This window comes from Polypterus senegalus, chromosome 11, assembly GCF_016835505.1.
Source record: "Polypterus senegalus isolate Bchr_013 chromosome 11, ASM1683550v1, whole genome shotgun sequence".
Classification (NCBI taxonomy): Eukaryota; Metazoa; Chordata; class Cladistia; order Polypteriformes; family Polypteridae; genus Polypterus; species Polypterus senegalus.
The window spans coordinates 20,457,060-20,483,813 of NC_053164.1; the positions used below are offsets into that span (position 1 = coordinate 20,457,060).

Below are 26,754 nucleotides of genomic sequence, written 5' to 3' on the forward strand. Positions count from 1 at the left end.
GCACCATGTCACAAAGCTCAAATCATTTCAAATTGGTTTCTTGAACATGACAATGAGTTCACTGTACTAAAATGGCCCCCACAGTCACCAGATCTCAACCCAATAGAGCATCTTTGGGATGTGGTGGAACGGGAGCTTCATGCCCTGGATGTGCATCCCACAAATCTCCGTCAACTGCAAGATGCTATCCTATCAATATGGGCCAACATTTCTAAAGAATGCTTTCAGCACCTTGTTGAATCAATGCCACGTAGAATTAAAGCAGTTCTGAAGGCGAAAGGGGGGTCAAATGGTGTTCCTAATAATCCTTTAGGTGAGTGTATAAATGTGTACACGATATTAAAAAATGCCTTCAATATATTCTTTCAATAACTATTAATAATTTTATTTTAATGTATACATCAACAGTTTAACAATAACATGTAAACATTGAACATGCCATGTAAATATAAAGATTTAATGGGAACAATAAGCTCCTACGTCCCCGTCGTGTTCCTGTTAATTTTATGATTTTTTTTTTACTTCTGTCATCATTATCATAATTAAAGGTAGCTAAATGTGGTTTTACCTATAGCAATTTATTGCAAAAAATCTCTCTCTATATATAAAATCCAACGTCTGGCTGTTCGCTTTTCACGAGAGAACTACTAAACGGATTTAGATCTTTTTCTTTTTCTATAATTTGCTTGAACATTCCGGTTGATTTTGCGACTTCTCTCATTGCGCTAAGAATCAGAGTTCACTTGCAGCACCGATTTATTCGTGCAAATCCGAGAGAGAGGCTGAGGGGAAGGGGAAGTGTGACGCCAGGAGTGGGGAGCCAGGCGGGGCCCTCGTCACTCACACGCCAGCCTCTGTTCGAGTCGCGCTACCTCTCGCAGCGTTTAGGAGGTTTCCTTGCCTCTGCTTAGCTAGTGATACCCGTTTGTTTATTCATTTTTAAAGTCTGTTCTGTTTCATTATTGCGCAGGTGGAGCCGTTAGGGGACAACTAATATATATACGCTATCTTGGATATCTGTTTGTCTGTCCAGGATTTTAAGTCACCTGTAGCTCGCAAACAGTTTAAATTATTGACCTGAAATATGGTACACATATACTACGTGGGTGATTATTGACCTCCAAGATTATTCCTCTTTTTATTTTTACTTTATATTATTGTAGAATCAACTCTCGGCAGTGTGCATCAGGGCGACCATATGGTGGATGTGTACGGGCGCCGTTCTCCTTCCCTACCATTTTTGCCGCCACTTCCCCTACTTCTTCATATAATAGATCATTCTTGAAGACTTAAGTGCCAGCTTAGGTGAAAAATTAAAGAAAACGTACTAAGTAATTGTAACATAAATGCTGACTTAATCAGTTTAAACGTGAAAAGATGGAAGAAGTGAAGAAGCGGGCTGCTAGGGTGGACAAAAGAAGAGCTGCTCAGGAAGCAGCAACCGCATCAACCTCTGAGCTAACGAATGATAAACATACAGAGAAAGAGGACGAAATCTATAAGTCAAGTGTTTTCACAGCACGTTATCGTTATAGCAGTGTGCCGTTACTGGTTTGTAATACTAACACTTTTTCTATTTTTAGGTGACTATAACTCTTTTTACCTTACACGTAATCGAGGTAGTGCATATGCAATAATGAAAAAATTCCACCACCGTTTTTGACCTCAATAAGTGCGAAAATATCATTTTAATATAAAGTTTGATTATAAATAGTGATAAATGATTGTTTATCTATCCATCCACTATCCAACCCGTTATCTCGCAGTTATATATCAGTATACTGCTGCTGGATTATGTGAATTTCCCCTTGGGATTAATAAAGTATCTATCTATCTATCTATCTATCTATCTATCTATCTATCTATCTATATAGTGCCTTACACATCTATCTATCTATCTATCTATCTATCTATCTATCTATCTATCTATCTATCTATCTATCTATATAGTGCCTTACACATCTATCTATCTATCTATCTATCTATCTATCTATCTATCTATCTATCTATCTATCTATCTATATCCTAACTACAGGATCACTGGGGTCTGCTGGAGTCAATCCAAGCCAACACAGGGCGCAAGGCAGGAAACAAACCTCCGGCAGGGCGCCAGCCCACCACAGTGATTGTTTATCAATATTATCAATTAGTTATGATGAGAAACAAACAGATACTGCATGATATTTGAGGAACATTATGCAACTGAAAGGGCTTCTAGTGACCTTTCCCTCTACCTCAGTATATGAGAAAGTCGAGGGGAGCACATGACCGGTTTCTTTGGGTTTTGCCTTTTGGGACCACCACAACCCCCAGCATAGCTGGAAATGGAGGATCTGTCTGAGGAAGTGGGAGTTGGAAGTCCTAACGCAGTGATCTGACTGGCGGTTTGTTGCTAGATGTCTTTTCCTTGAGGGAGGCACTGGATTTGGCTCAGTGGTGTTCCCAATTGATATGGAATATCGCATGAAGCCATCACTGACTGAGTCTGTCAGGTAGCAGTGACACCAACAGTCACATACGGGGCCTATGAAAACAGTCGGAGCCTTTGACATTTGCATTTTATTGTTATACAACCTTGAATCCCAGCCAGTTAATTTTGCTTTTTTGTCGCTGAACAACAGAAAAAAGACTCTTTAATTTCAAAGTAAAAACAAATCTCTGCAAAGTGGTCTAAAATAATTGTAAATATAACACACGATAATAATTCTTTACACTTTAATAGCACTTTTCTTACTCCTCAAAGTACTTCATTCAGGGAGGACCTGGGCTATAAGCCTATGATCTCCTTACTGTGAGGCACTCCCTTTAGTAGAAAACATGGAAATCATCACTTGGGAGAGCCAACAGGCTTTAGAAGTCAAACAAAAAGGTTCAATGGCGGTCACCTGTCGGGGGCTTGTAGTCGAAATGCACCTAAATGTGGAAGGACCAAATTGTGAAGAGTCAGTATGGTGGGCTAACCCACACAATGAAGACAAAGGAACACAACGGAACACAACATGCAACAGGGGATGGAGACAAGAAAACATCCAAGTCAATGAATACCGAGAATGAAGACATGGAAAGAGTGTGGCCGAGCTGGAAATCTGCTTAGACCAGGAAATCCACAGAAACTGAGTGATCGTGAAAGAAGACGAGTGAAGGAAGGTCACCAAAAGGCCTCTGAGAACTCTGAAGGAGGTTCAAGCTATGGTGCAGACCACAAATGGGCCTGGGTGAAGTCGCCACTTTATGGGAGAGTGAAGAGAAAAAACCCACAAGACATCTCAGCAGAAGACATGTAGGAGACTCTGAAGTAAGATGGAAGAAGGTTCTGTGATCTGATGAAACCAAAATTGAACTTATTGTCCATCAGAATAAATGCCATGTTACACTACACATTGTCAAAAACACACCATCCCCACTGTGAAGCGTGGCGATGGTAGCATCAGGCTGTGAGAACACTTCTGTGCAGCAGGCCCTGGAAGGCTTCATTCATTCCTTCATTTTCCATCGCTTATCTAAAGTTGGGTCATGGGGGTCTTAGCAGTGAAGCCCAAATCTATCTATCTATCTATCTATCTATCTATCTATCTATCTATCTATCTATCTATCTATCTATCTATCTATCTATCTATCTATCTATTGTCACACACGTGCAAATAGGAGGCAATCAAAAGGTCCTGAGGTGAGTGCATGGCTACAGGATGGGGGGTTGTATGATGGTACTAATGCCTCTCTTTCTGACTCTGAAGAACGAAGGAAGAAAAATAATCATTCCATACCCACAACTACCCATATTTCAATCGGTTCACCATATACTTCAGATCCCAATACGATGACATCATTTCCGTCTCCAGAAAATAATGTCACTTTCAGGCTCCACCATGATGATATCACTTCTGGCTCCTACAGAAGACATCACTTCCTGCTTCCGTCATTTCCTTTAGCCACCATATATAAACCGACTGAACCTTATCACGCATGTCGAATGTCTGATAAAAGTGTTTCTTTATTATTCTTGACCAACAAGTCATTATACTGGGCCATTCCCCAAACCTTTATGCTTGTCTTTGTGACTAATCTATCTATCTATCTATCTATCTATCTATCTATCTATCTATCAATCTATCTATCTATCTATCTATCTATCTATCTATCTATCTATCTATCTATCTATCTATCTATCTATCTATCTATCTATCTATCATATTTGCCTTTCTTATCTATCTATCTATCTATCTATCTATCTATCTATCTATCTATCTATCTATCTATCCCACACCGAGCTCTAAGTGGTGGTCTTCCACTGTGAATACAAACGGGTGACATCTTTAGTTCAGTTTGTAGCCAAGCCTGATGCAATAGTTCTTCTTTTTTTTTTGTTGAAGTCGGAAGACAGTTTAACCCTGAGGGGGCTGCTGGAGGGGGTCTGATCTTTCCTCTTCCTTCATTTTCTCTGGCCCTCCGAGGCCTCATTAAAGCACATACCCCACAGTGGAGATTCCAGTGTGACTTCAGCAGTTTACTCCTGTAATTTACCACTCAGCGTGCTTATTTGTCTTAAACAACAAGCAGTTTACAAATCCATCGCAGTGCTGTCTGTCATTGATGATTTAGGAAGCAGGCAGAGATCTTCTCATCTGGAGAGACATCTTTTCTCCGACCAGAGCTACTTGAGTTTCACTGCTGCACCCTTTGTGTGATAAATTAATGATCTTGGGGACCAAAATCCTTTCAGCTGTTTGAGACAATGGGATTCTTTCACCGGGGGCTCTTTCCATCATTTTCTAAACCTGCTGCTTTTTTTTCCAGTTGCAGGGTCACGTGATGCTGAAACCATTCCAAGCAGCACTGAGTGCAAAGCATGCAAACTACTCACCACTAGGCCGCCATATACAGAGAAGAAGTGATTAGTAGTGGGGTGGCGCAGTGGGTAGCGCTGCTGCCTCGCAGTAAGGAGACCTGGGTTCACTTCCCGGGTCCTCCCTGTGTGGAGTTTGCATGTTCTCCCTGTGTCTGCGTGGATTTGCTCACACTGTCCAAAGATAGATAGATAGATAGATAGATATTACAGGTTAGGTGATTGGGTGATCCTAAATTGTGACTGGGGTATGTGTTTGGATGTGTGTGAGATGGACATGCACCCTGTGCTTCCTAGGATGAGCACCAGCAGACCCCTATGACCCTCCTCAGGACTAAGTGGGTTAGAAAATGACTAACAGACTCATTAGTAGTGGTGGGATATCCAATCAGCACATTTTCATGTAATAATTCTTTCTTTTCTCTTTATTGACAGAGATCCTACTCCTTGGTTTTAGAAATCTTGGGCTACGGTAACAGAACAGCAGGGCAAGGTGAGTGGACATTTTTTGACTTTCAAGTGCGATGTCACGTCACTGTCTTATCTTTCACACTCTCAATGTCAAAGCTGACCCATTTTTGAGTTTGAAATCAGTAAAAGCTCCCTATATTTCATCTGTTCACGGTGAAGCTTTATACCTTTCCCTACATTTCCCCAAAATATTGAAAAGAAGAACAAAAAAGTTAACTATAGCATAAGTTGTACAATTTCTCTCTCTATATGTAGTTTTTTTTGCTTTGTCTTTTTCTTTTGTTAGTTTGTTTGCTCACCCCCCATAAAAACATCTCAGAAATGTGAAGTGCGCTGAATTTACAAAAAGGAAAACAAGCCCCGAAAAGCTACTCCTTTTGTACACTAACATGTCATTTGGGTCACTTCTAACCCGCCATTGACTTTTACTTTTCCTTTAGGGTTCTTTGTTGGTAAAAATATCATAAATGGCATCTTTTGAGTTCAGAAACATGAAGGGTCTGACTGACTACATGTTATGATGGTCAATCGATATAACACAGGCTTGATATCCAGGGTACCTAAAAAGGGGTGTGACACTCGGGTCAAAAAAGACCCGGAAGGCCCAGAATCAAGTCAGCACATGCAGATGCTATGAGGGTATAACTCATAGCGCATGGACCTCCATGCTTTCTGTCGTATCTTAGAGCTTCGCTGACACGGGCCGAGCTCTTTTAATCTTATCAGTACTTTAAGAGAAAAAGAATGAAGTAGTGAGACTAGCAGGAGTGGAGTTGGTGAAGTTAACCGGTGTGGTCCACCAGGGGGCGTTTTAGTCTTCAGTGGGGACGCGTTTTTCTTTTTGCTCCCCACCATACAGCACAGTACAAACGCACCAAATACAAATAAACACAGTCCTTTCTTTCTTTCTTTCTTTCTTTCTTTCTTTCTTTCTTTCTTTCTTTCTCTCTCTCTACTTTGCCTCCACTCCTCCTCACAAGGTTTGTCCTCCACCACCCATCTTTCTTTCTTTCTTTCTTTCTTTCTTTCTTTCTTTCTTTCTTTCTTTCTTTCTTTCCTTTGTCTCCACTCCTCCTCACAAGCTATCCACCACCCGACTCCGACTCCCTGTTTGGTGGTCAGGTGGCTCAGTTTATAGCACACCCAGAAGTGCTCCAGGAGTTTCTCTAACCTTCTTTCAGCTGCACTTCCAGGTGTTGTTCTTCCATGGACCCTGCTGCACCTGCTGCACCCCCTGGCGGCACCCACGGAACCGAACAGTGCTGCTCCAAACTGCAACTCCCAGCATGCCCTGCTGGGATCTGTGGTACTGCAGCAACCTACAGGGACTGCCCTCTAGTGTCTTGGGGAAGATATTGACTCCAATGTGGTCTCTCCTTCGGTCCTTCCACCCGGCTGGAATGCCGGTCCTGGTCATCCGTCACACCGGTTATCCCTGTCATATGAAACATGCATCAGTATCTTCATCTCTTTTTGGTACCTGTTAGAAACACGGGGACCCCCTGGTCCTGCCAACATGAAGGTTCCAGCCCCAGTAGTCTGCGAGTACCAGCAGGTTGCTGCGCCACATGTGCTTGCCTGAGCTGTCATTTTTCTTCTTCCTATCATATAATCACCTTCTGCAGTTTTCTTCACGCTCAGCAGATGTTGTCTTTCTTTTCTTTTATCCCTGTCACCAACTCGATCAATTTCCCTATGCAGTTTGCTGCATTTTTTAAAATTTGTCTTTTTTCACTAACCTGCATCACATCAGAAGGTTTTGACTAAGACCAAGATCGCGGTCCAAGCTCCAGTGGTTCACGAGTAATTGCATGGCGGATGGACACAACCCTTAGCATTTCATGTCTGTGTATTTGTAGTCAAGAATGTTCGATTATCAAAAATGACACTTTTACCTCCTTCCACACCTCCCGACTCTGATGACTCTTATGGGAGACTCGACTTCTTTTACGCCAGACCCGGGAGTATTTCCAGTGCCACAGCACTGTCCACAGGAAGCCCTTCTATTACAGAGGTCATACTGACCCCCTTATGTCTGGTGGCACCCAAGAACCCCATAGGACTACAACACCTAGCCTGCCCTGTGGATATTCCGTTGCGTGTCCTACCAATGGGATGCTGCCACCTTGTGTACGGAGGTAGAAAATAACTTTGGGTGGCAGACACCTCTTGTCCTTCCGTCGTGGCTTCCTTTTCTGGACAGAAACCAACCTCCATTCCAGTCGGGATGCCCATCCGTCCCCTACGACACTCACACAACAACAACAACAACAACATTTATTTATATAGCACATTTTCATACAAGCAGTAGCTCAAAGTGCTTTACATATTAAAGAATAGAAAAATGAAAGACACAATTATAAAACAAAATAAATCAACATTAACATCGAATAAGAGTAAGGTTCAATGGCCAGGGGGGACAGAAAAAACAAAAAAACTCCAGACGGCTGGAGAAAAAATAAAATCTGTAGGGATTCCAGACCATGAGACCGCCCAGTCCCCTCTGGGCATTCTACCTAACATAAATGAAACAGTCCTCTTTGGATTTAGGATTCTCACGGAAGGGCTTGATGATGATGATGGTCATGTAGACTTCTTCCTTTTAATCCATCCATCGTTGTTGGAGCATCATGAAGCTTTGAGGAGGTGGCGCAGTTCACCACCACAAAGAAACCGGAAAAATAAACAGAAAAGAGAGTAGGGGTCAGTACCGATTTTAGAGCCACCATGAATAGTTATTATGATGAATTGAACATACAGAGTATCAGGATTAAGTTAAATTAAGATTAAATTGAAGTTATAAAAGGCCATGTTAAAGTAATGTGTTTTCAGCAGTGTTTTAAAGTGCTCTACTGTATCAGCCTGGTGAATTCCTATTGGCAGGCTATTCCAGATTTTAGGTGCATAACAGCAGAAGGCCGCCTCACCACTTCTTTTAAGTTTTGTTCTTGGAATTCTAAGGAGACACTCATTTGAGGATCTGAGGTTACGATTTGGAATATAAGGTGTCAGACATTCCGATATATAAGATGGAGCGAGATTATTTAAGGCTTTATAAACCATAAGCAGAATTTTAAAGTCAATCCTGAATGACACAGGTAACCAGTGTAGTGACATCAAAACTGGAGAATGTGTTCTGATTTTCTTTTCCTAGTTAGGATTCTAGCAGCTGCATTCTGCACTAGTTGCAAACGATTTATATCTTTTTGGGTAGTCCTGAGAGGAGTGCGTTACAGTAATCTAGTCGACTGAAAACGAACTAATTTCTCAGCATCTTTCAGTGATATAAGAGGTCTAACTTTACTTATGTTTCTTAAGTGAAAAAATGCTGTCCTAATGATCTGATTAATATGTGATTTAAAATTCAGATTACAGTCAACAATCACCCCTAAGCTTTTTACCTCCGTCTTGACTTTTAATCCTAATGTATCCAGTTTATTTCTAATAGCCTCATTGTATCCATTATTGCTGATCACTAAAATTTCAGTTTTCTTTATTTAACTTGAGAAAATTACTATTCATCCATTCTGAGATACTAGTCAGACATTGTGTTAGTGAATCAATAGAATCAGGGTCATCAGGTGCTATTGATAAGTACAGCTGTGTGTCATCAGCATAGCTGTGGTAGCTCACGTTGTGCCCTGAGATAATCTGACCTAACGGAAGCATGTAGATTGAGAATAACAGCGGACCCAGGATAGAGCCTTGTGGAACACCATATTGGATATCATGTGTCTTCGAGTTGTAATTCCCACAACTAACAAAATATTTTCTCCCTGTCAGGTAGGATTCAAACCAATTTAAGACACTGCCAGAGAGGCCCACCCATTGACTAAGGCGATTTCTAAGAATGTTGTGATCAATGGTGTCAAATGCAGCACTCAGATCTAAGAGGATGAGAACAGATAAATGGCCTCTGTCTGCATTTACCCGCAAGTCATTTACTACTTTAACGAGTGCAGTTTCTGTGCTGTGATTTGTTCTAAAACCTGACTGAAATTTATCAAGAATAGCATGTTTATTTAGGTGGTCATTTAACTGCATAATGACTGCCTTCTCCAGAACTTTACTTAAGAAGGCAGGTTAGAGATGGGTCTAAAATTTTCAAGAGCGAGGGGTCAAGATTATGTTTCTTAAGTAGGGGTTTAACTACAGCAGTCTTAAGACAGTCTGGGAAGACCCCAGTATCTAGTGACGAATTTACTATGTCAGAACATTATCAATTAGCACGCCTGATACTTCTTTGAAAAACCTTGTTGGTATCGGGTCAAGGACGAGGTGGAGGGTTTTAATTGAGAGATTATTTTTGTAAATCAGGTAAATCTATCCTAGTGAAAGAGTTTAATTTGTTTATAACAGGATGTTGGGGTTTAGGGGATCCTTAGTGTTGGGGAGATATACTATGTTATTTCTAATATCATTAATTTTTGATTGAAAATACAGCGACAGCCTCACAGGTTTCACTGGAAGCACTTAGGAGGCATTCCTTTGAGCTACCTGGGTTTAGTAGGCATCAATTGTTGAAAATAAGACTCTGGGATTACTAGCATTGTTATTTATAATCTTAGAGAAATAGCAGCGTCTCTCAAGACGGACAGTGTTATTGTATTCTGTTATTTTGACTTTTAATATTTCGTGGTGGATAGTAAGTTTACTCTTCCTCCATTGACGCTCAGCTCTGTGGCATGTTCTCTTTAAATCAGACACTCTTTGGGTCTTCCATGGTATAACAATGCTAGAAGATTTTTTCACTGTCTTTTCAGGTGCAACTATGTCAACAGCAGCTCTCACTTTAGAATTAAATCTTTCCACCTTACTATTTACATTGTCCTCGCTATTATAGCTGGCACTATAAACGGACTGATTGCTTAAAATGTTTGTAAGTTTTAAAGCTGCTGCCGAATCAAAGAAGCGTTTTTAACAATATGCTTCTCATGAGTGTTTTTTATCATTATTTCTATATTAAAAAGTAGAAGAAAATGGTCTGATAGACCAATATCAATGATCTGTTTTATATCAACTTTCAGTCCTTTAGTAATCACTAAGTCTAATGTATGACCTGCTTTATGTGTAGGCTGATTTATGAGTTGTCTCAAATCAAAAGAATCCAGGAGGTTCATAAATTCTTTTACTTTTAGATCACACTGATTATCTATATGAAAATTAAAGTCGCCAACTATTAGGAGTGTGTCATAGTTAGTAATTAAAATTGACATTAAGTCAGAGAATTCCTCAAAAACGACGTTATATTTAGGAGGTCTATACACGGATAGTATTAGAACTTGAGAATCTCCATGAATAACAACGGCGAGATACTCAAAGGACTTGAACTTACCAAAACTGACATCTTTACATTTTAATCGGCTCGAGTAAATGTTAGCCAATCCGCCCCCCCTTTTTCCCTGGCGGTTTGCATGAGTAAAACTGTAATCCGGAGGCAGATTCGATTAAAACTGCCGCATCTGAATTCAGCCATGTTTCATTTAGTGCAATAAGATCTATTTTTTATCACTAATAAGATCGTTGATAAAAACGTTTTGTTAGTTAAAGCTCTGACATTTAATAGTGCCATATTTAATGGTTCGAGGTGCAGAGATGAGTACTATGTGCGTTATTGTTATTTGGAATAGGAACTAAATTATTATTATTAGCGCCGCTCTGTGTATATTTTTTGTTTAATCTGTGATCTGTTTTATAGTTTTAATACATTGTTCCTCTAAAATAGTGATTTTAATTAGATTATTGGAGTTTATGCCGTATTTCCTAGGTTTTCTACGTGCATTGAGATTGCTTATTACAGTATTAATGGTGTGCACTTTAACGGAAGACTCTATTAAACATTCATCATGTCCTGGCGCAGCAGTATTATTTCGGAAGGGGTTAAGAGCAGAGATAGATAGTCAAGAAAAACGAATTACCTTCGATATGTTTTCAGAGAGGACCCGGGCGCCGAAACTGTTCAGATGCAGGCCATCACGCTTGAAGAGACGCGGCCTTTCCAAAAAGAGATTCCAATTGTTGATGACAACATAAATATTATAACAAATATGTACAAGAATTGTTAAAAAGAAAGGACTTGGCAGGAGATAACAAACTCAGTGTCACCGTCGTATGGGCGCATTGCCAACACTTCTATTGTGTTTCTTGACAGACCTCTGCTGAATATTAAAGTCACATTTTTCTTGATTTACCCCATCGGGTCCACAGGTTAAAGTTACAAATCAAACAATTCAAACATTGTGCACGCTGCAGACTTTTTCATTTAAGGCAGCGGTTCTCAACCTGTGGGGTGCACCCTTGAAGCAACTAAAAAGGGGGCGCGAAGATGTGAAAAAAAGAAAATAAGAATCGAAAATATGAAAAATGCATCTATTGAAACCAAAACACATTCACTTAAACTACATTCTGATACTAGAAAAATAAATATAGAGTTAGATAAATGTTGATAAAAGTTATTTATTTTGGTATAATAAAACTTGTAGCAGTGTATTGGCAGCAAAAAATATAGGAATACATTTTATTATTATAATTTTATAAAAACGTTAGGGGGGCGCGATTAAAACTGTTATGAAAACTCGGGTCGCAAATACTTTAAGGTTGAGAAGCGCTGCTTTAAGGGGATTTGCAGACATTTCGGTCACACCATGTGGAAATGACAACACTTTTTCTGGTTGGTCCCCCCATTTCAAGGCAACATAATGTTTGGGACAATTGGTGTCACAATTTTTTGATGGATTTATAAGATACCTCGGCCTGCTTCTACTCTTCAGAGTCTGTAGTTGCTAACATGAGGATTAGAGCTGTGCCAGTGAAAGACAAAGAAGCCATCATGAGGCTGAAAAACAACACTAAAACCATCAGAGACTTTGGTAAAACCTTAAGATGACCAAAATGAACTCTCTGGAATACCACGAAGTAGAAAGAATACACTGGTGAGCTCAGGAATCACAAACAGACTGGTAGGCCAAGGAGGACTTCCGCTGCTGAGGACAGACGAATCCCCCCCTATGGTCAAGAAGAAATGTCCGACAAATCAGACAACGTCTCCAGGAGGCAGATGTGTCAGAGACGACTATCAGCATAAGGCTTTTTACAGAAGCTCTTTATATCTCTATTTTATAAAGAAAAAATCGTGTGACGAGACGTGATCTTTTGAAGAGAGACAGAGAGACGCTTTCACATCCCGCGAGACGGTCAAGTCACGTCATACTTACAACAACAACAACATTTATTTCTATAGCTCATTTTCATACAAATGATGTCGCTCAAAGTGCTTTACACGATGAAGAAAGAGAAAATATAAGTAAAAATTAAAATAAGGGAACACTAAATAACATAGAATAAAAGTAAGGTCTGATGGCCAGGGAGGACAGAAAAAATAAAAAAAAACTCCAGACGGCTGGAGAAAAAATAAATGAATAAAGGGATTGTGTTAAAAAAATGCTTTAGTTGCCTCACATCTTTTTGTTCGCCCACTGAATTAAAGCTGAAAGTCTGCACTTCAACTGCATCAGAGTTGTTTCATTTAAAATTCATTGTGGTGATGTGCAGAACCAAAATTAGGAAAAAGTTGTCTCTGTCCAAATATTTATGGACCTAACTGTATGTCAATCAAGTGGCAAATGCCATAGGGAGGATGTATGACAGACTAACATTTAAAAATTTTTTTTTTGAATGCAATGCGACCTACCTGCACTACCTTTCCGATCTACCAGTCGATCGCGATCGATGTATTGGGCACCCCAGTGTACAGGATATCTCGTCACTGTAAGTAGTTTGCACTGTTCAAACATACATGTCACCTACTGTAGGCATCGGCTTCAAAAGCTTTGTTGTGAAAAACTGAGATTTGGAACTTTGTGTTATTTGTGCATCTTTATTTTGTAAACATGTTATTTATTTTTATTGATTTTTTATTTTATTATTTGGAAACAGTAGAAGTTACACATTATTTTATACTAGCCAACCCGCATAATCAGGCCGGTTTTTTAATCATTTTTAAGCACAGGGAGAAAATTTAACATTTGCAAAATCGGTAATGTAATAAATCAGCAAGAAAAGCAACATTGTAACAATGCACAGAACGAACCAACACACAATCGTCCGTGCGGCGTAGCGAGGTGGGAGGGGGGTTTGTACAAAGTGCAGAAGCATCTAAGAAGACGCATGTTTGTCGCGGATGCGAATTGCTGTATGTAGCGTCTAAAACAGTTTGCTATGATGCACGCCGTCGTGCATCGTAACCGAAAACTCGTTTTTTAAAGACTACTCACTTCATTGTGTTTTAACCTCAGTTTTAAAGGAATGTTTTAATGATCCCATGGGATACCCCTCGTAAACAGTTTTACACGCTGCATATGGCGATTCACCTCCGCGAGAAGCATGCCTCTATGAACAGTCAACGTGTGGGAGGGGGGTGTGTACAAAGTGTAGGGACGAAAACAGTGGGAGTGTATGAGTCGCAGTTAGTGGCAATTCCACGGTTTGCAGCCCGAATGGGGTTCAACGGCTTACTCACGATCAATCTCATGCATAATTATTTATTGAATGCTAAACACTTCTGGAAAGACACGGTTGTCTAAAACAGGTTAGTGTGAGAATACAACAGTAAGTGAATGAAAAGATGGAACTCTGGAGAGAGCAAAATACAACACAATAGTGATAACAAACGCCGCATAATTATTTATTGATGGTTGAACACTTCTGGAAAGACACAGGGACACCCCTCGCAAACTGTTCTACACGCCGCATACAGCGATTCACATCTGCGACAAACAAACTGTTTTACACACTGCATACAGCGAATCATATCCGCGACATGATTTTTCCTAGATGGTCCTGACGCGTCCACCCTCGCACTCGAAGCATACACACTGCCTGCTCTTGTGCCCGGTCGCAAGCCGCATCCAGCCTCGCACTCGAAGAATACACACCGCCTGGTCATGTGTCCGCTCGCAAGAGAAACTCACGGAGAGCCGCCCACCAGCTGCCTGTGTGTGTGCCTGTGTCTGTCTCTGGCGCGGCTTTCTCTTGCGCTGCCTCTGTGTGAACCAGTGAGGCACAGAGAAGGTCAGCTGCTGACAGAGCATCTCGACTGTTGCAGGGCCTGCATTGGTGAAGCAGGTGAGACGGTAATGAAACGGAGGCACAGGGCTTATTGGTTTTTAAAGACTGATTCCTTCATTGTGCTTTAACCTCAGTTTTAAAGGATTGTTTTAAGGATCCCATGGGATACCAATCGCAAACCGTTTCACACGCTGCATATGGCGATTCACCTCCGCGAGAAACATGCCTCTATGAACAGTCAATGCACATGACATTAACCTGACCTGCACTGCATGTGGCCTCTACGACAGACGGATATAAATGATGCCATTTTTTCTGTGTCGTTGCGTCCGAGTTGGTGGGCGTGGCCCTGCGAGTTGTCGTCGTATCCAATGGTCTTGGAGTTGGTGGGCGTGGCTCCTTCCTGTGTGCGCCATAGGTGTCTCACTTGTCGGCGGCTTAGTGAATCCACGCCCCTTCCGGCGTGCTTTTCATGGTTGTCTTGCCTTAGTGAATTATATATATAGATTTCATATTTTTTGTCTGTCTTATTACAACATTTCTAAAAAATAAATCATTTATTACGATCAAACAGTTACTCAGTACTTGAGTAGTCTTTTCACCAAGTACTTTTTTACTCTTACTTGAGTAGTTTTTTGGATGACTACTTTTCACTTCTAGATAGATAGATAGATACTTGAGTAATTTTATTTTGAAGTAACGCTACTCTTACTTGAGTACAATTTTTGGCTACTCTACCTACCTCTGGTCAGAGATGACTATCTGTAGAAGACTCCATGAACAGAAACACAGAGGCCACACTGCAGGATAAGACTACTAGTGAGCCACAGAAACAGGATGGCCAGATTGTGAAAAAAGGAGTTAAAGGAGCCTGCAGAATGCTGGGAAAGGGTCTTGTGGACAGACATCAGAGTGATGACAAGAGCAAAGTCTGGTGACAGAAAGGAACTGCCCAAAGATCCAAAGCAGGCCACCTCATCTGTTAAAAGTGGCGCTGAGGGTGTTATGGCTTGGGCATGTATGGCTGCCACAGGTACTGGCTGGCACACTTCTGTTCTCCGATGATGGAACTGCTAACAGCAGGGACACAATGAATTGGCACTTCATCCTACAACCAGATGATGAGCCAAACAAACTGCTAAGGCAACACAGGAGCTTATTAAAGCTAAAAAAAATGGGAAATTCTTGAAAAGCCAAGCCAGTCACTCGATTTAATTCCAACTGAGCAGGCCTTCCATATGCTGAAGAAAAACCTTCAGGGAACAAGCCCCCGAAACAAGCAGGAGCTGAAGATGGCTTGGCAGAGCATCATCAGAGAAGACCCTCAGCACTTGGTAATGTCAATGAATCACAAACATCAAGCAGTCATTGCATGTGAGGGATAAGCGACAAAGTCCTAAATATGATGGCTTTAATAGACCCCCCCCCCCATTATGGTGCCCTGAAATGAGGGGAACACACCAATAAAATGTTGTCATTTCTACCGAAATGTGTGCAAATCCCCTTAAATGAAAGTCTGCGATGTTAATCTTGATGTCTGAATTGTTTGTGGAGCAGAGGGGGGAAAATCAAGGAGATACGTGTCTTTGTCCCAAATCTTATGGGGGGCACTGCATATAAACAGGCCCCCATAATGAGTTTAAATTATGTGTTCCTGGAACTGTACATAAGTTATTCTTGCATTCTTGAGAGGCTAAAGTGATGTCATTCGGACCTCAGGCTTGCAGGTTCCATGATTTGCTCCGAATTTCAGGTCTGAGTTACTTGAGATATTTTAGAAATAAGGAAAAACTATACCATAAAATGAGTTTGGTGAGTCTTTTTAAATAAATAAGTAAAAACCTAAATACAAGTCCTGTGGTTAGCACCTCTTGCCCCATGGATCCAGTGGGTTTGATTCTTGGTCCACTCAGCATCCGTGTGTAGTCTGCACCTTGAGGTCGTTCCCTCTCCACGTGGCTTTTTCCTCAGGTTTCTCCAGTGTACCTCCTCCATTTTCATGTCTGCTTAGATTGGATCAAATGGCTCTTCTGACTTGGCGACGTGTGAGTGACGATGTGGGTGGGCCACTCCGTGTCCCTTGATGGCTCGTTCATGTAGTGTGCCTGATGCTGCTCCACAGGCCCGCCATTCTACTGAAGTACTTTGAGAAAGTCTAATTATGTAAAATGGAAGAATGATTTGTGCAAGGCAAGAGAATCAATGGAAGGAATAAATCAAAAGATGTCATCCTAGAATGTTACTTTATACTTGGGCACACGCCTTTACCCAACGCAGCTTGTGAGATCAGGATTCATTACGATTATTTATCCTGGTTATTTACAACTGAAGCCTGAACACTGAGACAAGCAGTGAGTCAGACGTGGGGATCAAATGGACCACTACCTCGAGCAGCCGAGCCATTACACCACACTGCCGGCACACTTAATCATTTCACTTTTTGAGGTTAGGAAGTCCTGTGCCCTTTCCCCTTATGAAGTCCAGTGGCCTGTCCGCTTATGAAGTGTCCCCGAATGAGGTCCAAGGGCCCTGTCCCCTTATGATTTCCAGTGCCCTGTCCCCTTATGATTTTCAGTGCCCTGCCCCCTTATGAGGTCCAGTGCCCAGCACCAAACTGCGTGCCTGTGGCTGCCATTTGTCATTTCTTTTGTGCACTCGGTCAGTCCTGTGGCCCATCACAGCATGTCTGGCAGCATGAGTCCTGTTCTGTTCTGGAGTATTTCACTTGTACTGCCCATGCCCACTTGTGTCCTCACATGACTAGAACCTTAAAGTATTAGTGTTTTTATAGGAGGCCCCCCTGTGAGGGACACTATTTGAAATAAATAAAGGCAACTTAACAGGGGCTGAATCAGCTTCAGGTCCAAAACAAGGTGGAGCAGTTTGGTTGCTCAGTCTCACAACTCGTTCCACCCTGGACTGTCACCTGTGCTCCTTAGGGATGCTCAGAACTACATCCTCTGGACCGTCCTTTGTCCTTCTTGTAGGGTCTCCCTTTTTAAACAGATTTGGGCATTCTCAAAGACCCTCATGAGGGTTAATATATAAAACAATGGGGTACTCTGCTCTGGGGTATGATTTCTGGTGGTCAGGTACACACACAGCTCGGCTGGGCTCACCCAAAGCAATGATGTGGAGCCAGCTTGTGACAGACAGAGGGTGAAGATCAGGTGAGATGCCAGTTTAGCGGATGGCATAGGCAGGAAAGACCTAGACAGACAGACCCTGGGCTTGGCCATGGAAACATGAACCATTGGCATCACAGAATCTTGTGTTTGAATTCCAGCAGAAGCAAACGTCTGGGTCGATTTGGTATATCTTCATTCAGCGTGGCGGTTAGACTGACTGGCCATTCAAAATTGGCTTATAAAGGTAAGTGTAATATAAGCACCGTGAGTGACAGCAAACGGGGCCATCATGTTGGTCATCTTGTCTCGATTTCTTTGAACTTTGTTCTTTTCCAAATTTAGTTTGGGTATTAAAGCTTTCACTATGTAATCCTTTCCTGATGTACAGGATAGTATTTATATAACAGGTAGGAACTTCTCAGTGTTACTTCTTTGTTACTTTCTTGTATACACAGTATAGAGAAAGTGTAGAAATCGTGAAAAAATTCAACCTCGAGATTTTGATGAATCTTGATGTTTTAGACCTTCCTGAGTTTGAAAATATGGTTTTTGAAATTCTGTCTGGCTGTCTGTGTGTTTGTGTGTAAATACGATAACTCGAATGTCCCGACCTCGGTCAATGAGACTTTGTACATCTACGGTGTGGAGACTGGCCCAGACACAGACAGGCGGACACGTTCATTTCACCCACAACACGTTTATTTTCAATAATAAAGTCACACAAATGCACCACAAAGCCCCCAAAGTCCCCAAAAGTCCTGGCCACACAATGCCTTCTTCACCTTCAGGCTGCCTCCTTGCCTCCTCCAGCAAGCTCAGTCCTCTCGGCTCCCGACTCTCGCCCTGAATGAAGGGAGGCGGCCCCTTTTATTATCACCCGGATGTGCTCTAGGTGGGTTCCGGCAATCACCCGCCGACATGCCCCTGTGTGGCGGAAGTGCCGGCTGCATCCCTGGAAGCACTCCGGGTGTCCCTGCTCTTCTTCCCCCAGCACTTCCTGGTGTGGCGGAAGTGCTGAGGTCCAGGGCTCCCAAGGCACGGGAACGCCCCCTGGCGGTGACCACGGGCCCCTACAGGCCCCTATGTGGCCCCCAAAGAAACCAGGATGGCGACCCTCACGTGATCCAGGGCACACGTACACCCTCCTCCGGTCCCTCAAGGTGTCCCGGCCAGGTCGTTGCCCCTGGCATCCGCGACAACTGTATATCAAAAATAAGGAATCCTATCAATGTTAGGGCCACTTTGGGTGACCAGAAGAGGTACTTTAACTGAACGCGTTTCAGATTTTTTCAAATAAACTATAAATAAGTATAAAATAATAAATAAATAATTAAAAATGACAAAAAATAACTAGATATGAAATTTGAGAAAAATCAGACAACCGACAGTAATATGTTAACTCAATACTTTTGCGAATTTTCAAGTAAACTATGATTATAATTGCAGATCGACTAGGACGATTTGCCCCCTGCTAGCTTTGCTCGCCAACCCAACCGGCCTGCACTACATGCTAGGCTCTTTACGGTTCTGCCGCTTGCGTATGGGGATGCGGTTGTACAATTTAAAAAGATTTTTATTTTCATGGGAATTGTTACATATGCATCTATCCATTATCTAACCCGCTATATCCTAACTACAAGGTCACGGGGGTCTGCTGGAGCCAATTCCAGCCAACACTGGGCTCATGGCAAGAAACAAACCCTGGGCAGGGCGCACACACACAAAGCACAATTTAGGATCACCAGTGCACCTAACCTGCATGTCTTTGGACTCTGGGAGGAAACCCACGCAGACACGGGGAGGACTTGCAAACTCCATGCAGGGAGGACCCGGGAAGCGAACCTGAGTTCCCTAAATGCGAGGCAGCAGCACTACCCACTGCGCCACCATGCCGCTGTTACATATGCATAATAGAACTATTTTACATTACAGCGAGTAATTAACCATATTAAAAAAGAGTACAACGTAATACAGTCATATGAAAATGTTTGGGAACCCCTCTCAGCCCGCATAATAATTGACTCTCCTTTCAACAGAAAAGGTAACAGTGGTATGTCTTTCATTTCCTAGGAACATCTGAGTACTGCGGTGTTTTCCAAACAAAGATTTTTAGTGAAGCAGTATTTAGTTGTATGAAATTAAATCAAATGTGAAAAACTGGCTGTGCAAAACTTGGGTCCCCTTGTAATTTTGCTGATTTGAATGCATGTAACTGCTCAATCCTGATTACTTGCAACACCAAATTGGTTGGATGAGCTTGTTAAGCATTGAACTTCATAGACAGGAGTGTCCAATCATGAGTGGTAAACGGTATTTAAGGTGGTCAATTGTAAGTTATGCTTCTCTTTGACTCTCCTCTGAAGAGTGACAGACAGCATGGGATCCTCAAAGCAACTCTCAAAAGATCTGAAAACAAAGATTGTTCATTCTCATGGTTTAGGGGAAGGCTACAAAAAACGATCTCAGAGGTTTAAACTGTCAGTTCCAACTGTAAGGAATGGAATCAGGAAATGGAAGGCCACAGGCACAGTTGCTGTTAAACCCAGCAGGTCTGGCAGGCCAAGAAAAATACAGGAGCGGCATATGAGCAGAATTGTAAGAATGGTTACAGACAACCCACAGATCACCTCCAAAGACCAGCAAGAACATCTCGCTGAAGATGGAGTATCTGTACATCGTTCTACAATTCAGCGCAATTTGCACAAAGAATATCTGTATGGCAGGGTGATGAGAAAGAAGCCCTTTCTGCACTCACGCCACAAACAGAGTCACTTGTCGTATGCAGATGCTCATTTAGACAAGCCAGATTCATTTTCGAACAAAGTGCTATGGACTGATGAGACACAAATGGAGTTATTTGGTCATAACAAAATGCACTTTGCATGGCGGAAGAAGAACACCGCATTCCAAGAAAAACTCCTGCTACCTACTGTCAAATTTGGTGGAGGCTCCACCATGCTGTGGGGCTGTGCGGCTAGTTCAGGGACTGGGGCCCTTGTTAAAGTTGAGGGTCAGATGAATTCAACCCAATATCAACAAATTCTTCAGGATAATGTTCAAGCATCAGTCACAAAGTTGAAGTTATGCAGGGGTTGGATATTCCAACAAGACAATGACCCAAAACACAGTTGGAAATCTACAAAGGCATTCATGCAGAGGGAGAAGTACAATGTTCTGGCCGTCACATTCCCCTGACTTGAATATCATCGAAAACCTATGGGATGATTTGAAGCAGGCTGTCTATGCTCGGCAGCCATCAAATTTAACTGAACTGGGGTTTTGTATGGAAGAAGGTCAAAAATACCTCCATCTAGAATCCAGACACTCATCAAAGGCTATAGGAGGCGTCTAGAGGCTGTTATATTTGCAAAAGGAGGCTCAACTAAGTATTGATGTAATATCTCAAATTTATGCACCTGTCTAATTTTGTTATGATGCATCTTTTCTGTTAATCCAATAAACTTAATGTCACTGCTGAAATCCTACTGTTTCCATAAGGCATGTCATATATTAAAAAGAAGTTGCTACTTTGAAAGCTCAGCCAATGACAAACAAAAATCCAAAAAATTAAGAGGAGTTCCCAAATGTTTTCATATGACTGTGTGTGTGTATGTATATGTATATATATATATAAATTAAAAAAATATTATAATGCGTGTTATATGACAGACCTCCAAAGTGTTGAATGTGATGTGCCGACTGTATTTCAGTTCTCTTCTAACACTGCCAATGCTATGTATTTGCACAGGTTAACAGCTCAGGAGTATGTCAGCCAAGGTTTCCTCCATCATGCCCGCTGTTCTGGAACCATTAGCTGATTGAGGAGGTGCCACATCCGATTTTCGAATCATGTGGTATGGGTGTGCGTACTCAAAACATAACATATTTTTGGCAACATAAAAATGCAATTCGCAGCAGTGTCCAATTCTCCTAATGTAATCGGATCACACTTTCCTAAATTCATATTGCAATAAGGGCATCTAGTGAGTACGAAACTACTTTTGTTGAGTATAATTAATATAATTACATTATATTATTGCACAAGTCTTATCTGATGCCAGGATAAGGCTGGCAAACATCACGTCTCTGTGGAATCGCACAACGTGTTATTCATTTAGTTTGAGGCAAAACAAGCTTTGGCAGACGTGACGGTGCTGTACGTGGTGGCTGGCTTGCTGGTAAGGTAACTAGCCGAACCCTCAGTTTTTTCCTATGGCCTGTAGTATTGATTGTATCAGAAATCGTGTGATTACATGTGCCAGGTATTGGTGACTACCCGCTCTGACGCTGGCACCATAGCGCCTTTCCTGGACGCATTCAAACGTGAAGTGTTGATGCGCTCATTTGCAGAGTGCCGGCAGGTGTGCTTGAACATGGGAGGCGGGGTCACGAAACATCAGGATGATGGCAGCTCTACCAGCAGCCAATGAGCGTCTGCGGCATCGTGTTTATATATGTACTAGCCATTTGCGCCCAACTACGTTGCATGTGTTCAAGTTGTCTGTGAAGGGCTCCCTGTTTAAACACGGATGCCAGTCGTGAACTGGGCCCTTCGTCGCACAGCATTATGATTTTTTATAAGGGAGACAAAATTACAAAAGAAATCCCTTGGACATTGATTTGATAGGAACGGCCCACTCGGAATCACTGTCTGAATAGTAATTATGTGGTGGTGTAGGAGCATTTCTGCTTCTGTACATTCACAGTCCGTCTCGTTTTTACGATGCTATCGTTTCCTCTCACGATCTCTTCTCAACCTTTCTCTAATCTCACAGGTTGCTTTGTGGGGGACACATAGGTATCCAGGCTCTTTAAAGCATAAATAGGGATCACTTCACTGACATGTGAGCAAGCCACGGTACAACTGTGAGACACGCAGCACTCGCCGGCTACAACGTAACAATAATAATTTCCAGAACTTGCTGTTACGTTGTCATTCATTTTACCCACTGTCTTTCTTTCATTCATATGTTACGTAGGCACGTACCTTTTATCTTCGTCAATCTCATTCTCTAACCAGGCCTCAGGAGCTAACCAGCGTAACACTGTCCACCACCCCTTTCGTTATTCCAGCACATTGTTGACATCCGTGAGTAACAACAACGTACTAAACTGGAAGGTGGTCTACGCATGCGTGGAATTCACGGACAAACAAAGATCAAGATCTAAATGAAGATCTCTTTAGTTAATTTAAAGCACAACAATTTGTTTAGTTTGAATGTCTGTGTTTTGAGGTATGACTGGCGTACTACAGTCTTCAGTAGTATAAGCCTGGAGGAGATTCTTAATGCAATGCCTATGTTTTAGCTGTCTCTCTACTGCCACCTAGTGCTTCTCCTTCTAATTCATTCGTGGACAAACAAAGATCAAGATCCAAATGAAGATTATATATAGAGATGAGGTTGATTAGCATCGAGGCGCGTTCAAGAACTGACATTTTCACGGTTATTGTTATTTATGAAGGGTAAGTTGCATAGAAGTGTGCATATGTCAAGTTTTATTAATTTGTAAATCGGATTTTTTTTTTACATTTTCCTGTTTATTAGCGGGCGGCACAGTAGCGAAGTGGTAGCACTGCTGCTGCCTCGCAGTTAGGAGACTCAGGTTCGCTTCCCGGGTCCTCCCTACGTGAAGTTTGCATGTTCTCCCCGTGTCTGCATGGGTTTCCTCCCACAGTCCAAAGACATGCAGCTTAGATGCATTGACGATCCTAAATTGTCCATAGTGTGTGCTTGGTGTGTGTGCCCTGTGGTGGGCTGGCGCCCTGCCCGGGGTTTGTTTCCTGCCTTGCACCCTGTGTTGGCTGGGATTGGCTCCAGCAGATCCCCGTGACCCTGTAGTTAGGATATAACGGGTTGGATAATGGATGGATGTTATTTATCAAGGGTAAGTTGCATAGAAGCGTGCATATGAAGTTTTATTCATTTATGAATTTTTTATTTTCCTGTTTATTATCGTGCACATATTTTCACGCTCGGAATCACGCAAAGTTTTATAAACGAGGCCCCAGGAGTGTGTGCCTGAATGTGTTTAAAATGGGCTGTCACCACTCCCAGGTTTGACTATTGATGTACTGCCATGCAGCATGAGCTTTGGCACCAATCATTCTCAGAAGTATAAAAGTTTTAATAAATGGACGAATGGATACAATACATACAAGTGCTGACTTTTTAAGTGCCTTATAATAGGAGGCTTTGTGAAAGGAGGTTGATTGATTGATTGATTGATTAACAGATCTGATAGACCCATTTCCTTGCATGTTCGTAACTTTGTTAGACAGCCAACAGGGGTTTTGGAGGCCTGCGTGTTAAAAAGCTGACAAGTGTGCCCAAGCAGTAATATGTGTTTGAGGGAAGCCTTCTTGCGGTTCCAGTGAACGCACTCACCCATGCAGTCGAGGGGCAGCACATGAGAGCAGTTTCACAATCTCTGGCCAGGATGACAAAGTGTCCTGTGTTCTGCCTGTTGATTGGAGCCAACTGGGAGTCCCTGAGAAGTGCTGGGAACGGATCGGCATGCCAGCGTGGAGCTCTGCTCTAATTATAGGCTTGAATGTAATCTTGGGAAACAGCGGGCAGAGCCATGTGTGAGTGAAATGCATGAAGTGGTCTGGGATGGAGGAGGGAAGGGGGTGTGCATTTACAATGCACTACAATAGTATTAAACTCCCACCCCTGTAATTACGTTTTGTTTTGATCAGTTTTGTGCGTATCCTCAAACCCTGTCCTTTGAGCCTGGCACTTTTGCTCAGATTTCTTAACGAAAGAATGACATCTTTACACAATGTCAGGGATACGGGGGTTGGATATCAGGGGCACCACACACATTGTGGTGTCATGGTGTCATTTTTAAGGCCTCTGGCCTTCAGACCTCGTGGTTGCTGGTCCTGTCCCCACCACTGACTCACTCATTTCATTTGACTTTGAATCATTTATACCAAGTATAAGCAAACAATTGTGCTGCATTTTGTGTAAGGAGCCTTGGATGACATTCATTATAAAAAGGCACTATATAGAATAAAAGTCCCAGTTGAATGGACTGAACAGCTGGCTTGTTTCTCTCCTGTTACTTCATCTCCCTGCTTTACCAGCCAATGGACACACGGGACGCTAGCAGCACATCTTTGGAGATCAGCATCCCAAGCATACTGTCGGAAGAAGTTTTCAAAGTCAGTCCCCTGCTATGCTGAATTCTCGAAAATTGTACAACATCCTGTTTTCAGAATACAAGTACAACCTCATTTCCAAAAAAAGTTGGACACTGTGTAAAATGTAAATAAAAACAGAATGCAATGATTTGCAAGTCATTTAAACCCCTATTTCAATGGAAATAGAACAAAGACAATAAATTAAATGATGAAACTGAGAAACTGTAAGAAAAACTATCTGTGCTACCTGTCTAAGATGGGTTGAAATCTAAATAATCCACAGAGACCTCAGCGTTCACGTTTGCAGTGCACCAAGCAATGCACATGTCTCTGTTATATGCCATTTGGTATGGGACTCATAAAAAACAGTGTTGAAGTTTGTGAGGTCCCATCTGTTAGAACGACAAATGCAATGCATGTGTCTCTGTTAAATGCCATTTGGTATGGGATTAATTAAAACAGTTTTAATATTTATGATGCACCATCTGTTGGAATGACAAATACAATTCATTTGAATTCTAAAACTGTTTATTGATGTGCCATCCGTTGTAATGGCAAACGCAATACACATACTTCTGTTAAATGCCATTTGGTATGGGATTCGTAAAAGTAGTTTTAATGTTTGTGATGCACCATCTATTGGAATGACAAATGCATTAAATAGCCTTTGGCATGGAATTTATAAAAGCATTGCTAATGTTTGGGAAGCACAATTTCTTGGAATGATATACAGTGGAAATGTAGTTGTTAAATGCCATTTGTTATGGATTCATAAAAGCAGTGGTATTATTTATGACTTGCCATCTGTTGGAATGACAAATGCAATTCATTTTATTACAAGAATTATTTCTGATGCACCGTTTGTTGGAAACTCCAATGCAATTAATTTTATTGTTGAAATATTTGAAATGTGTCATCTGTTTGAATGTATCTCTGTTAAATGCCACTTAGTATGGGATTCATACAAGCAGTTTTAATACTTGTGGTGCCTCGTCTATCGGAATGGAAAATGTAATGCATTTTATTATAACAAATGTTTGTGATGTGCCATCTGTTGGAATGGAAAATACAATGCATCTTATTATAAGACATGTCTGTGATATGCCAAGGTAACAAGGCACTTTATAGGCGCCCGACCCGACACAGATGGACACAGAGGCACGTAAAAACTAAACAAGACTTTATTTTTTCTTCACCTGTGGGCGCACGTCTTCCACTTGACCCACAGGCAATACACAGTCCCCAAGCACTATAAAGCACAGCAAACACACCAACAATCCTTTCTCCTGGACCACCATTCCTCCTCAAGCGTAGTCTTCCTCCTTCCAACCCTGGCTCCTTGAGTGGTGGTGGCTGAAGATTCGTCCAGCCAGGCTGTTGAAACCAGACAGCACCCCCTAGCGGCCACCCTGGGCCCCAACCAGGCTGTGGAGGACTCCATGTTCCATGGAGCCCTGCGGGAGGTTGGGGAATCACCGTCGGCCAGGGAGGCTGCCACCAAGCGTCCCGGGGGAGGTACTGAGCTGCCCATGGTGGCTCCCCCGGAACAGATGTAGAAGGGGCGTCTCTGCCAGGAATGGGACCCAGCTGTCCGCCACAGCCATCTATTGGAATGGCAAATGCAATGCATGCGTTTCTGTTAAATACCATTTGGTATTGAATTTATAAAAGCAGTGTTAATGTTTGTGATGCACCATTTGTTGGAATGACCAAAACAACAGAAATCCATCCATCCATCCATTGTCTAACACGCTGAATCCGAACACAGGGTCACGGGGGTCCGCTGGAGCCAATCCCAGCCAACACAGGGCACAATTCAGGAACCAATCCTGGGCAGGGCGCCAACCCACCGCAGAAACAACAGAAATGTATCTATTAAATGACATTTTTTATGGGATTCGGAAAAGCTGTGGTTTATGACTTGCCATCTGTTGGAATGACAAATGCAATGCATTTTCTTATGACAAGTGTTTATGGTAGTCCATCTGGTGAAAAGACAAATGCATTTTTATTACTTAATTGCTTTATTTATTTTAATTATTATTTATTATTTATTTTTATTGTCAAAAATAGTTGAGATGTGCCATCTGTTGCAATGA

At 42.0% G+C, this 26,754-nt stretch overlaps 1 protein-coding gene across 1 annotated transcript in view; it reads left to right on the forward strand.

The window, feature by feature from the left end:
* Positions 1 to 26,754, forward strand: part of LOC120538720 (protein jagged-1b) — a 261,014-nt gene that overhangs the window by 150,934 nt on the left and 83,326 nt on the right. The window contains exon 3 of the mRNA XM_039768138.1: positions 5,279 to 5,336. Within this exon, the coding sequence (XP_039624072.1) occupies positions 5,279 to 5,336 (58 nt within the window). The remainder of the gene's footprint in view (positions 1 to 5,278; positions 5,337 to 26,754) is intronic.